This window comes from Neomonachus schauinslandi, chromosome 7, assembly GCF_002201575.2.
Source record: "Neomonachus schauinslandi chromosome 7, ASM220157v2, whole genome shotgun sequence".
NCBI classification, from domain to species: Eukaryota; Metazoa; Chordata; class Mammalia; order Carnivora; family Phocidae; genus Neomonachus; species Neomonachus schauinslandi.
This window is the reverse complement of record NC_058409.1, coordinates 58206914-58221090: the sequence shown is the minus strand read 5'-3', so window position 1 is coordinate 58221090 and position 14177 is coordinate 58206914. Positions and strand designations below refer to the sequence as shown.

The following is a 14177-nucleotide window of genomic DNA, read 5'->3' as shown; positions in this document are numbered from 1 at the left end:
AATAATCAAATCAAAACAGACACTTCTCCAAAGAAGACATACAAATGGCTAACAGACGCATGAAACAGTGTTCAACAACATTAGCCATCAGGGAAATTCAAATCAAAACCACATTGAGATACCACCTTACACCAGTTAGAATAGCAAAAATTGACAAGGCAAGAAACAACAAATGTTGGAGAGGTTGTGGAGAAAGGGGAACCCTCTTACACTGTTGGTGGGAATGCAAGCTGGTACAGCCAATTTGGAAAACAGTGTGGAGGTGCCTCAAAGAATTAAAAATAGAACTATCCTATGACCCAGCAATTGCACTACTGGGTATTTACCCCAAAGACACAGATGTAGTGAAAATAAGAGCCACATGCACCCCAATGTTCATAGCAGCAATGTCCGCAATAGCCAAACTGTGGAAAGAGCCGAGATGCCCTTCAACAGATGAATGGATAAAGAAGATGTGGTCCATATATACGATGGAATATTACTCAGCCATCAGAAAGGATGAATACCCAACTTTTACATCAACATGGATGGGACTGGAGGAGATTATGCTAAGTGAAATAAGTCAAGCAGAGAAAGTCAATTATCATATGGTTTCACTTATTTGTGGAACAGAAGGAATAGCATGGAAGACATTAGGAGAAGGAAGGGAAAAACGAAGGGGGGGAATCGGAGGGAGAGATAAAACATGAGAGAATACGGACTCTGAGAAACAAACTGAGAGTTTTAGAGGGGAGAGAGGTGGAGGGGATGGGTTAGCCCGGTGGTAGCTATTAAGGAGGGCACATACTGCATGGAGCAACTGGGTGTTATACGAAAACAATGAATCGTTGATCACCACATCAAAAACTAATGATGTATTGTATGGTGACTAACATAACATAATAAAAAAATAAAATAAAATAAAATAAAAAAATATTTAATTTCTTCCCGGTACACAGCAAAGTCAATATACAAAGGAAAGATTAATAAGTGTTTGTTGAAGTTTCTGAGAATAAAAATAGTACTTTTATCTTCTCACTCCTCAAATTAGAAACCGTAGATATTTATTGCTTATAGTCACACTTTTCCTGAAGATGTTACAAAAGCTTTTTTAAATACATTTTTTATTCTCAAAAAGACTTAATGCTTTCTATTTTTCTTACCAGCATACTTTTTAATACGAATGGGTTTATAATCTAAATGCTAATAAATAAATAAATAAATAAAATCTAAATGGTGAAATACTGTAACATAAAATTAGGTTTAATGTAATAACTTCTGTAACAATTTTGACTATTCTGAGATCTGGATGGGTTGACAGTGCAATACCAAGTGGTACTTTTACATTGTTCCTCCTGTACTCTGTTTTTTAAAATCATAGACATTGTTGAAAATCCAGTTTTACATGTTAGCCAAACTGAAACAGCTCTATTAATAATAGTTATACTAAGTTTAAATATTCTGGGAGAAATGAGATAAACCACTGAAATATAGCCTTCATGTCTCTAGGATCCTCTCTTTTCCCTTTAGACTAAAAAGAAATCGCAAAACTAACCATGGCTGAAAAAAGGGATTTGTGAAGAGCATTCCTAAACTGTAAAATCTGGGGCTATGGTTTTGCCAAACAGAATGTTAAAAGGACATTATCTGAAGACTGAATAACCTATGAAAACTTCCCAGATCAACATCAGACTGTCAGCAATTGGAAATGACTTTCCATTAGCAATTTTAAAAACAAGGTGAATGGATGGAACTAGAGGGAATTATGCTAAGTGAAATAAGTCAATCAGAGAAAGACAATTATCATATGGTTTCACTCATATGTGGAATTTAAGGAACAAGGTAGAGGATCGTAGCGGAAGAGAGGGAAAAAAAATCAAACAAGATGAAACCAGAGAGGGAGATAAACCATAAGAGATTCTTAATCTTAGGAAACAAACTGAGGGTTTCTGGAGGGGAAGGGGGTGGGGGGATGGGGTAACCAGGGGATGGACATTAGGGAGGGTATATGTTGTAATGAGCACTGGGTATTATATAAGACTGATGAATCACAGACCTGTACCCTTGAAACAAATAATACATTATATGTTAATTAACTGAATTTAAATTAAAAAATTAAAAAATTAAAAAAATAAAAATTTTTTAAAAAGAAAAAGAAAACAAGGTTAAAAGTGAAGTATCCACATTTAATTAGATTATTTCTAGTATAAGATTTCAGCATATACTATTATAAATTGTAAATTTTTCACGATTTTTTTCCAAATTTTTAGTTGTTGTTGCATAGAAATAAAATTTATTTTCTGTTTGACTTTGTATCCTGAGATTTTCTAAATTTACCCATGAATTGCAATCATTTATTTGTAGCAACTTTTTGATTTTCTATATAGACAACCATACTGTCTGTAAGTAGCAATTTTATTTCTTCTTTTTTTCCATTTTTAAAAATTAACATTTTTAAAAATTTAAATAGTACCTAGGTGGCTCAGTTGGTTGGGCGTCTGCCTTCAGCTGGGGTCATTATCCCGGGGTCCTGGGATAGAGTCCTGTGGGCTCCCTGCTCAGCAGGGAGTCTGCTTCTCCCTCTGCCCCTCCCCCCTGCTCATGTTCTCTCTCTCGCTCACTCTGTCTCTCAAATAAATGAGTAAAATCTTTTAAAAAATTAACATATAATTCACAGACCATAAAATTCACACTTTTAAAGTATACCATTCATGGTTCTTTTTATTTTATTTTTTTAGATTTTTAAAAATTTATTTATTTGACAGAGAGAGCACAAGCAGGGGGAGTAGCAGGCAGAGGGAGAGGGAGAAGCAGTCTCCCCACTGAGCAAGGAGCCCATACACAAGCAGGGGGAGTAGGAGAGGGAGAAGCAGGTTCCCCGCTGAGCAGGGAGCTCAATGTGGGGCTCCATCCAGGACCCTGGGATCATGACCTGAGCCAAAGGTAGAAACTTAACTGACTGAGCCACCCACGTGCTCCAATTTAGTGGTTTTTTAGAATATTCAGAAGGCTGTGCAACAACCACCAGTACCTAATTCCAGAAAAATTTCATTATCCCAAAAAGAAACCCTGTACCCATTAGCATTTACTCCCTATTCTCCACTCTGGCCAGCTCCTGTCACCCACTAACCAACTTTTTCCTGAGTGTTGCTTTTGCTAAAATTCATTTATTACACAATCACTGTGTGGTTATTATGTGTTAGGCACTGTTTTAGGTATCAAGGATTCAATATTAAACCAAAGTTCCTCCTTTTGAGGAGAAAGAATAACAATTAAAAAATATCTTGGGTGCCTGGGTGGCTCAGTCGGTTAAGCGTTTGCCTTCGGCTCAGGTCGTGATCCCAGGGTCCTGGGATCGAGCCCCACATCGGGCTCCCTGCTCAGCGGGAAGCCTGCTTCTCCGTCTCCCACTCCCCCTGCTTGTGTTCCTGCTCTCGCTATCTCTCTCTGTCAAAGAAATAAATGAAATCTTTAAAATAAATAAATAAAATTAAAGATATCTTTACAGTAAAAGAAATATATATCAGATACATTATCCAGATACATAATTGAGTAGGATGCAAAAGATGCATAGATTTTTTACAATAAAACTTGGGACTGACGAGTTTTCCTCATTGTACCAGGTCATTTTGAGCTATGCCCCAGACCTCTCTAGTAATATGCTTTTAGTCTCCTGTGCTGCTGCAGCCAACACGGGTACTTCATAGGAAAAGGCTAAAAAAACTGCTATAGTGTTCATCTATAATGAAGGGATATATATGTGTGTGTGTGCGTGTGTGTGTGTGTGTGAGATAGATATATATATAAAATTATAGATTAAGTTGGTAAACCAAAGTCTTGGTTTCTAGCCTAAGCATAAATACTGCCCAAGGCAACTAATTATAAGTTAGTATACAATGGCTTCATCCATCCATCAACAAATATTTATTGAACTTCTCCTTAGTTCACTATGAAAGACACAAAAATATGTAAGACATACAACACTGATCTTAAAAATTTACTCAAATCACTACAGTATATAAGCAAGTGTAATAATACATTGAGAGTTTGAAATAGACACAGAAAAGGTAAATCACTTCTGGAAAATAAGAAAATTCTTCCATTATGGAAATTTGTTCATTTTGTAAACAAAATGAGATCTTTTATAAAAATGTTTATGTCAGCCTAGAATTTAGACTTCGATCATCTAAGTCTTTGATACCTACAAATACGCCCAGATATCAAAAAAAGAGCTGAATTAATCTATTTTTTTTAAGATTTTATTTAATTATTCATGAGAGAGAGAGAGAGAGAGGCAGAGGGAGAAGCAGGCTCCCAAGGAGCAGGGAGCCCGATGTGGGACTCGATCCCAGGACCGTGGGATCATGACCTGGGCCGAAGGCAGACGCTTAACCATCTGAGCCACCCAGGCGCCCCTGAATTAATCTATTATCCAGTGTAAATACAAGAAACTGTATTGACTTACTTTTCAGTGCCTCATTCAGTTGTGCCTTGTGGTTAGCTGCATGATACCAGATGATCTCAGCGCCATCTTCTGTTGTGATCAGGTTATTTCTCAGAAAATATTCTAGTATATTTTCACTCCAAGATCCTAAAACAACATGTATATTAAAACGAATGGATTGTTTTTTATGATGCAAACATTTTTTAATAAGAATGGGCAGAACATACTTTGGGGGAGAACATAAAGTAATTAAACTGGGAATAATATAAGGTCTTAAAAATTGAGAACAAGTATTATGATGTGCAGGTATATATTATACATACAAGCATGTTATATATGATATAAGTAATAATTAGTAAGCATATAGGATAGTCTATCTGAAACTCAGAAGCATGAGGAAGCATGGAGGAAGAAAAAGAAATGGGAAGAAGCAGATATTTTAAAGCAAGAATTTTCACATGATATTGTCTCTAATCCTGGACTATAAATAAGTAAAATGTATGTGAAGTATATTAAAAGCTATATTAAAACTTCTTAAATTTTGTGCAACTTAATTGTTTTATCCACCTGAGACCCCATTCTATATTTATGTTAATTTAGAATCTTGTAAGTGTATTCACCTTCGGATTATGAATCTCAACATTTATATGAGTGACCAAACTCCTGAATTAGTAATTACAGATTTATCTAGCATGTACAAATACAGATAATTCCCATATCTATCAACTACTTTTTGGCTCACCAGATTTTCTCTTAATTAAGCCTTAAAATATGTGAGTTAATCAAGACTAAAATACTTGAATCCAAGTCTACTCCACACTATGTCATATCCCAATATAACGAGAAAACTAGTTATCTACCTAATTCTTGTTTATTCATTTAAACATTTTAGTGCCTATCAATTGGCTGTAAATTCCTTATGCATGAGATTATGTCTTCTATTAATTATTTATTTATTAACTCTGCCTAATAACTGTTAAAAACCTACAAATGGCCAGCAGAAACTGCCAATAAGACATTGCGAAAAAATAAATTTTGATTAGAGAATGGAGGGACATATAAAGAGAACTTCTAACTAATATGCATGGAACTTAGCAACCACTCTGTATATTGGGCTACAGAATAAAGGTGAGAGTTAGCTGCAGCATCCACTATAGCCCAAAACATATGGCTCTATTTAGCATACGCAACAGTCACAGACTATTCAAACTCAGATGAAAATACATAGCAATTTTTAAAATATTTGAGTTAGGCATTTTTAGAAGGCAAATTATAGGCTAAAACAGAAATGTCCTACAATGGGAAAATAATTAAAACATAGTACATCTTCATGATAAAATATGTGACTGATACGGCTGTTAAAAAATGTTTTTGAGATATACCAAAAGTCTCACAGAAATGGTAATCATGCATATTATTACAAAAAAACTAGAAGTTAATTGTGCATATTGGATATGTCTGTGGTACCTTACCACTAGACACACTGCATTCACAATTTTTATAAGGGCAACTTACAAATTAACAATTAAATACCATAATTCCAGCAATTAAAAACATTTGAAGTAAAAAGTTCTCCTTGCCCTATTAATGGGTGAAACTGACCTTACACTTACCCACAACAGTGTATGTATTTGGAATTTAAGAAGGCTCCAATTACCTATGATCTAGTGTATTATTACCATTTTAACTAGGCTATAACTGAAAATAGGACAAAGAGAAAGTCAAAATTAGTTGTAATTTTTTAATGAGGACTTTTGGGGAAGTAGTTTTAGGTTTATAGAAGATGTGCCCTCCCCTAATTTTTTTACATCTTTTTGAGGTGATGGAAATGTTTTAAAATTGATTGTGGTGATGGTTACACAACTCTGATAAACTAAAAACCACTATATTATATATGCTTTTTTTTTTTTTTTAAGATTTTATGTATTTATTTGACAGAGAGAGAGACAGCGAGAGAAGGAACACACGTAGGGGGAGTGAGAGAGGGAGAAGCAGGCTTCCGGCTGAGCAGGGAGCCCGATGTGGGCCCTATCCCAGGACCCCGAGATCATGACCTGAGCTGAAGTCAGATGCTTAACAACCGAGCTGCCCAGGCATCCCTTATATATGCTTTAAATAAGTGAATTGTATGGTATGGAAATTATATCTCAGTGAAGATTTTAATTTAATTTTATTATGTTAATCACCATACATTACATCATTAGTTTTTAATGTAGTGTTCCACGATTCCTTGTTTGTGTATAACACCCAGTGCTCCATTCAGTACGTGCCCCCCTTAATACCCATCACCAGGCCAAACCATCCCCCTACCCCTCTCCCCTCTAGAACCCTCAGTTTGTTTCTCAGAGTCCATAGTCTCTCATGGTTCATCTCCTCCTCCGATTCCCCCCTTCATTTTTCCCTTCCTACTATCTTCTCTGTTTTTTTTTTTAACATATAATGTATTACTTGTTTCAGAGGTACAGGTCTGTGATTCATCAGTCTTACACAATTCACAGGGCTCACCATAGCACATACCCTCCCCAATGTCTATCACCCAGCCACCCTATCCTTCCCACCCCCCACCACTCCAGCAACTCTCAGTTTGTTTCCTGAGATTAAGAATTCCTCATATCAGTGAGATCATATGATACATGTCTTTCTCTGATTGACTTATTTCGCTCAGCATAATACCCTCTAGTTCCATCCACGTCATTGCAAATGGCAAGATTTCAGGTTTTTTTGATGGTTGCATAATATTCCATTATATGTGTATATATATATATATATATATATATATATATATATACACATACCACATCTTCTTTATCCATTCATCTGTCGATGGACATCTTGGCTCTTTCCATAGTTTGGCTATTGTGGACATTGCTGCTATAAACATCAGGGTGCACGTACCCCTTTGGATCACTACATTTTTATCTTTGGGGTAAATACCCAGTAGTGCAATTGCGGCTCGTAGGGTAGCTCTATTTTCAACTTTTTGAGGAACCTCCATACCGTTTTCCAGAGTGGCTGTACCAGCTTGCATTCCCACCAACAGTGTAGGAGGGTTCCCCCTTCTCTGCATCCTCGCCAACACCTGTCGTTTCCTGAGTTGTTAATTTTAGCCATTCTGACTGGTGTGAGGTGGTATCTCATTGAGGTTTTAATTTGGATTTCCCTGATGCCAAGCGATGTTGAGCACTTTTTCATGTGTCTGTTGGCCATTTGGATGTCTTCTTTGGAAAAGTGTCTGTTCATGTCTTCTGCCCATTTCTTGATTGGGTTATTTGTTCTTTGGGTGTTGAGTTTGATAAGTTCTTTATAGATTTTGGATACTAGCCCTTTATCCGATATGTCATTTGCAAATATCTTCTCCCATTATGTTGGTTGTCTTTTGGTTTTGTTGACTGTTTCCTTTGCTGTGCAAAAGCTTTTTATCTTGATGAAGTCCCTATAGTTCATTTTTGTTCTTGCTTCCCTTGCCTTTGGCGATGTTTCTAGGAAGAAGTTGCTGTGGCTGAGGTTGAAGAGGTTGCTGCCTGTGTTCTCCTCTAGGATTTTGATGGACTCCTGTCTCACATTTAGGTCCTTCATCCATTTTCAGTCTATTTTTGTGTGTGGTGTAAGGAAATGATCCAGTTTCATTCTTCTGCATGTGGCTGTCCAATTTTCCCAATACCATTTGTTGAAGAGACTGTCTTTTTTCCATTGGACATTCTTTCCTGCTTTGTCAAAGATGAGTTGACCATAGAGTTGAGGGTCCATTTCTGGGCTCTCTGTTCTGTTCCATTGATCTATGTGTCTGTTTTTATGCCAGTACCATACTGTCTCGATGATTATAGCTTTGTAATAGAGCTTGAAGTCTGGAATTGTGATGCCACCAGGTTTGCTTTTCTTTTTCAATATTCCTCTGGCTATTCAGGGTCTTTTCTGGTTCCATATAAATTTTAGGATTTTTTGTTCCATCCCCTTGAAAAAAGTTGATGGTATTTTGATAGGGATTGCATTAAATGTGTATATAAAAGGGCGCCTGGGTGGCTCAGTTGGTTAAGCGACTGCCTTCGGCGCAGGTCGTGATCCTGGAGTCACGGGATCGAGTCCCACATCGGGCTCCCTGCTCAGCACGGAGTCTGCTTCTTCCTCTGACCCTCCTCCCTCTCATGCTCTCTGTCTCTCATTCTCTCTCTCGCAAATAAATAAAATCTTAAAAAAAAAAATTTAAATGTGTATATAAAGATTTTTTTAAAAGAAAAAGTTAAAAAAACACATTTACCCTATGACCCAGAAATTCCACTTTCATAAACTTATCCCATAGACAGATACACTTATATGTGGGAAATGACACATTTGATGCAAAGATATTTGCTATCACATTGTTTGTAATAGCAAGAGTGAAAATAACCTAAAAACCCTCAACAGTGGATTCATTAAATAAATTATGGTATATCCATGCAAAGGAATATTATGCAGCCATTAAAAAGAATGAGGCAAATCTGTATATATTGATACAATCTTAAAGATATGTTAAGTGGGAAAAAAGCACAATGGAGAACAATTTGTATGGGTACTGTGGCAGGAAGAATAATGACTCCCACCCAAAGATGTCCACATCCTAATTCCTGTAAACTGTGAATATGTTATATTACATAGCAAGGGTAATTAAGGGGACAAACAGAATTATGGTTGCTACTCAGCTGACTTTGAGGTGGGGAGATGAGCTGGGATTACCCAGGTGGGCCCACTGAATCACAAGATCCTTGTAAGTGAAAGAGAGAGGCAGGAGAGTGTGTCAGAGTGATACAATGTGAAAAAGACTGAACCAGCCCTGCTGCCTCTGAAATGGAGGAAGAGACCATGAGCCAAGGAACTCAAGCCGTCTTCAGAGGATGGTAAAGGCAAAAACACTGATCTTTCCTAGAGCTTCCAGAAGGAATGCAGTCATGCTGCCACTTTGATTTTAGGTGAGACCATTTCAGACTTCTGACCTACAGAACTATAAGATAATAAGTTTGTGCTGTTCTAGCAACTAAAAACTAATGCTCTAAAAAAGTAGTTTGTGTATTAAAAAAAGTTGGAGAAAACCAAAAAAGAGATACATAGTATATGGTGGCGTGTATACCATGTTCTTAAAAGTCAGGACTGTTAGTGTCAATCAAGAGAAGAGGCAGAGCTGAAATAAAGGCATTTAGTTGGGGTGTGAAAATTGCAATTTGGGGAGTTTTTTAAAAAACTCAAAGCCAGGGGTTTTTAAAGACAAAAAAAAAAAAAAAAGCTTCTATATATTGTTTACAAAAAATTTTAACTGGTCTTGATGGCAGAAAATTAATCTTAGCTAAACATAATTGGTTGCTAAGGCTATCACTAAGAAAAAGTCTGTTACTGCAGTAAGTTGCAGGTATTCGTGCAGAGTCCTTGGAATATTTGCAGTTTAGCCCAGTTCAAAAGTTCAGGGTTCTACCTGATGAGAATGTGCATAAGGCCCTCCTCCTTAATGGCCTTCTGGCTCCATTTTAAAACCCCTTAAGTTATTCCATTTTATTTTACCAGTCACATTAGAAAATATATCAAAAAGTTACTATTGGCATTGTGTGGACTTTTTTTCCTACTTCAATGTATTTTACAAATGTTCTATAATGAGCATGTATTATGTTTACAATCAGGAAAAAACTTAGGCTGAAAAAAGAATACGTCACCAAAGCTGTCTAATGTGACTACTTAGGTTTATGTAAAAGATACTGTAACCCTCTGGGGGCCCCTGGGTGGCTCAGTCAGTTAGGGCCCCTGGGTAGCTCAGTAAAACATCTGCCTCTTGATTTCAGCTCAGGTCATGATCTCAGGGTCCTGGGATCGAGCCCCGTATCCAGCTCCTTGCTCAGCAAGGAATCTGCTTAAGATTCTCTCCCTCTCCCTCTCCAGCCCCCTTGATATCTCTCAAATAAATAAATAAATCTTTAAAAAAAAAAGATAATGTAACCTTCTGGAGTAGAATGCCTGGTTTAAAACACCTAACTCTGGGGTGAAGGGACAGGGACACACTAATTACCAGCTTCTGAAAATTGTATAACAAAAAGCTGGAATAATTCTTGACCACATCCCTTTGTCTTCATTTCTCACTCTCACCCAATTCCAAGAGAAATCGGACTGACCAAAACTACTCCCCATTTGATCGAATGAAATTACAGATCAGGTAAATGTCACTTTCAACCAGGACCTCAAGATGCAACAGTCTACCCCCTCACCCACTCCTTTTCAACATCATACTAGAAGTACTAGTTATGCACCAAGACAATAAAAGTAAATAAAAAGTATACAGATTGGGGAAGAAGATATAAAACAGTCTTTGTTCACAGATGACATGATTATATATGCAAAGAATCTGAAAGAATCTACACAAAAACTCCCAGAATTAATAAGTGATTGTTGCAAGATTGAAGGATACAAGGGTAATATATAAAAGTCAATTGTTTTTCTACTTACCAGCAAAAAACAAGTGGAATTTGAAATGAAAAACACTATACCATTTACATTAGCACCCAAAAAGCCAAAAATACTTAGGTATAAACCTAACAAAATATGTCTAAGACCTATAAAAAGAAAACCACAAAACTCTGATAAATGAAATCAAAGAACTAAATGGAGATATTCCATGTTCATGGATAGAAAGACTCAATATTGTCAAGATGTCAGTTCTTCCAACTTGATGTACAGATTCAAGCAATCACAATCAAAATCCCACTAAGTTATTTTATAGATATTGACAAACTGATTCAAAAGTTTATATGAAGGGCCTAAAAACCAGAATAGCCAACACAATCCTGAGGGAGAATAACAAAGAAGTGACACTACCCAACATCAAGACTTATTATAAAGCTACAGTAATTAAGTCAGGGCAGTATTGGTGAAAAAAACAGACACATAGATCAATGGAATAGAACAGACAGCCCTGAAGTAAACACCCTGTAAATATAGAGTCAACTTATCTTTGACAAAGGAACAAAGGCAATACAATGGAGTAAAGATAATCTTTGTAACAGTGATGCTGAACAACTGGACATCCGCATGGAAAACAATGAATCTAGAAACAGACCTTACATCCTTCACAAAAATTAAATGCAAAACTATAAAACTCCTATAAGATAATATAGGAGAAAACCTAGATGACCTTGGGTATGGTGATGACTTTTTAGATACAACACCAAAGGCACCATCCATAAAAGACATAATAGGTAAGCTAGACCTCATTAAAATGAAAAAACTTTTGCTCTACAAAAGTCACTATCAAGAAAATGAGAAGACAAGCCAAAGACTGGCAGAAAATATTTGCAAAAGGCACATCTGATATTGGACTGTTATCCAAAATATTAATACTTAAAACTCAAACAATAAGAAAATAAACTTTAAAAATGGACCAATGACTTTATCACCAAATATAAAGAAATGTCAAGCATTTGAAAAAGTGCTCCACATAATATGTCATCAGAAAACACAAAAGAGGGCGCCTGGGTGGCTCAGTTGGTTAAGCGACTGCCTTCGGCTCAGGTCATGATCCTGGAGTCCCTGGATTGAGTCCCGCATCGGGCTCCCTGCTCGGCAGGGAGTCTGCTTCTCCCTCTGACCCTCCCCCTTCTCATGTGCTCTCTCTCATTCTCTCTCTCTCATTCTCTCTCTCTCAAATAAATAAAATCTTTAAAAAAAAAAAGAAAACACAAAAGAATAATGAGGTACAACAACCCACCTATTAGAATGGCCAAAATCTGGAACACTGACAACACCGAATGCTGGTGAGAGTGGAGCAACAGGAACTTTTATTCAGTGTTGGTGGGAATGCAAAATGGTACAGCCACTTTAAAAGTTAGGCAGTTTCTTATAAAACTAAACATACTCTTACCATACAATCCAACAATTGTGCTCCTTGATATTTACCTGAAGGAGTTGAAAACTTAAGTCCATACAAAAACCTGCACATAGATGTTTACATCGGCTTTATTCATAACTGCCAAAAATTAGAAGCAACCAAGATGTCTTTCAATGGGTGAATAGATAAATAGATAAACATTGCTACATCCAGACAACTGACCAGGAGCATTACTCAGTGCTAAAAAGAAATGAGCTCTCAAGTCATGGAAGAACCTTAAATGCATACTATTAAGTGAAAGAAGTCAATTTGAAAAGGCTACATACTGTATGATTCCAACTACATGACATTCTGGAAAAGACAAAACAATGATCAGTGGTTGTAGGAGGTGGGTGTGAATAAGTGGAGCACAGAGGATTTGGGGATTAGTGGAACTATTTTGTATGATACCATAATGAGGGATACAAGGCATTATACACTTGTCTAAATCAGAAGAACGTACACCACCAACAGTGAACCCAAAAGTAAAATATGGATACTTTGATTATGATGTGTCAACGTAGATGCCCAAGAATAGGAACTGTTGATAATGGGGAGGCTCTACATGTGTTCAGGTAAGTGGTATATGGAGAATCTGTCTTCCAGGTCAATTACCCTATGAACCCAAAACTACCCTAAAAAAGAATTCCTTGTTAAAAAGGGCCCAATATTCTTGCTATTCTTGGCCGCCTCACTGGCTTTTCTCTTAACACCCACGCAAGGAACCAACATTCTAGGCCAGTCCACGGTGCGCGCTCTGAGAATGCAGACCCCCATCAGCAACTGGGAGTGGTGCTGCCAAGGGAGTCTCTCAAAGCGCTCCAACTATAGGCCGCAGGCCAGAGAAAGTGCAGGGCTGCGAGCCAATCGTGTGCAGCCCTTCAGGGACCCACAGACGCGGGATCCGCGCTTACCAGGGCCCCCAGCGGTCGCTGTCATGGCGATGGCCAACCGCGGAGGCGCGGAGCCGTGGGCCACCGCGGCGGACCTTCACAGGTGGCGTGGAAACCCTGGAAACCCTGGAAACCCGACTCAACAAACGACACACTGTACAAAAAGAAGCCGCCTCCCACGGCCCACCGACCTCCGAGCTGAGATTTCCAAGCGGAGGCGGAAAGAGAAGCGGTGCGCAAGCGCAGAGGCTGAGGCTCGAGTTTCCCCAGCGCGCAGTCTCCTGGCTGGGGTTCGCTGTCCAAGTGTCGCGCGAATTGCTCTTTTGAAAGATAGTCAGAAAACCCGTAGTTCCGAAGAACTCTACGTCAGGGAAGGCGGAGGATGAAGCCCCGAGTTTGAAAGAAGTCACTGGTGTGGGGTACGATTTTCCAAAGTTGGATATATTTTCTCTTTTTGATTTTAGTAACATCGTAAAATGACATAGAATCATTTCTCCATAAATATGAGTGTTTCTTCACAAGGGTACAAAAGTGATAACTTGAAAGTTTTCTGCCTCCCTCTTCCTCTCTACCAGGGTTCATTCAGGAAACACTTGTAGCACTGGATTCTCTCACCCATTGCCTTTTTTGCCCACAACTCCTTACTTTCCGCAGCCAAGCTGAAGCTAGAGGAAAGACCTCAGGGGAAATCAGAGCACTGACATTTTCTGGTCCTGTGACTCTAATACAGCTCAGTCAGTGGTAAAATTAGGATGACACATCACCTGACACATAACGCAAATGGCAGCCCTTCAGATTTTAATATATTTTAGTCTTTCCACACTTGGGTTGTAATTATTTCCATTTGTCTTCAGTCAGGCTTCCAGTATTCTCTGAATGTTCTCTAGCTGAATCAAAAAGATTTCTAGAGTTTCAGAAAACACTAAATTCTAATGGTTTCAGCGGTGTTTTTTGTTTTTTTTTTTAAGAAAAAATCTTTGAGATA

At 37.8% G+C, this 14177-nt stretch overlaps 1 protein-coding gene across 1 annotated transcript in view; it reads right to left on the bottom strand.

The window, feature by feature from the left end:
• FAM151B (family with sequence similarity 151 member B) overlaps positions 1-13323 on the bottom strand; it is a 46071-nt gene extending 32748 nt beyond the window's left edge. Inside the window, exons 1-2 of the mRNA XM_021699745.1 lie at positions 13214-13323; positions 4445-4570 (exon numbers count right to left, since the gene is read on the bottom strand). Of these exons, the coding sequence (XP_021555420.1) occupies positions 4445-4570; positions 13214-13238 (151 nt within the window). The 5' untranslated portion in view covers positions 13239-13323. The remainder of the gene's footprint in view (positions 1-4444; positions 4571-13213) is intronic.
• Between the last annotated feature and the right edge of the window lie 854 nt (positions 13324-14177).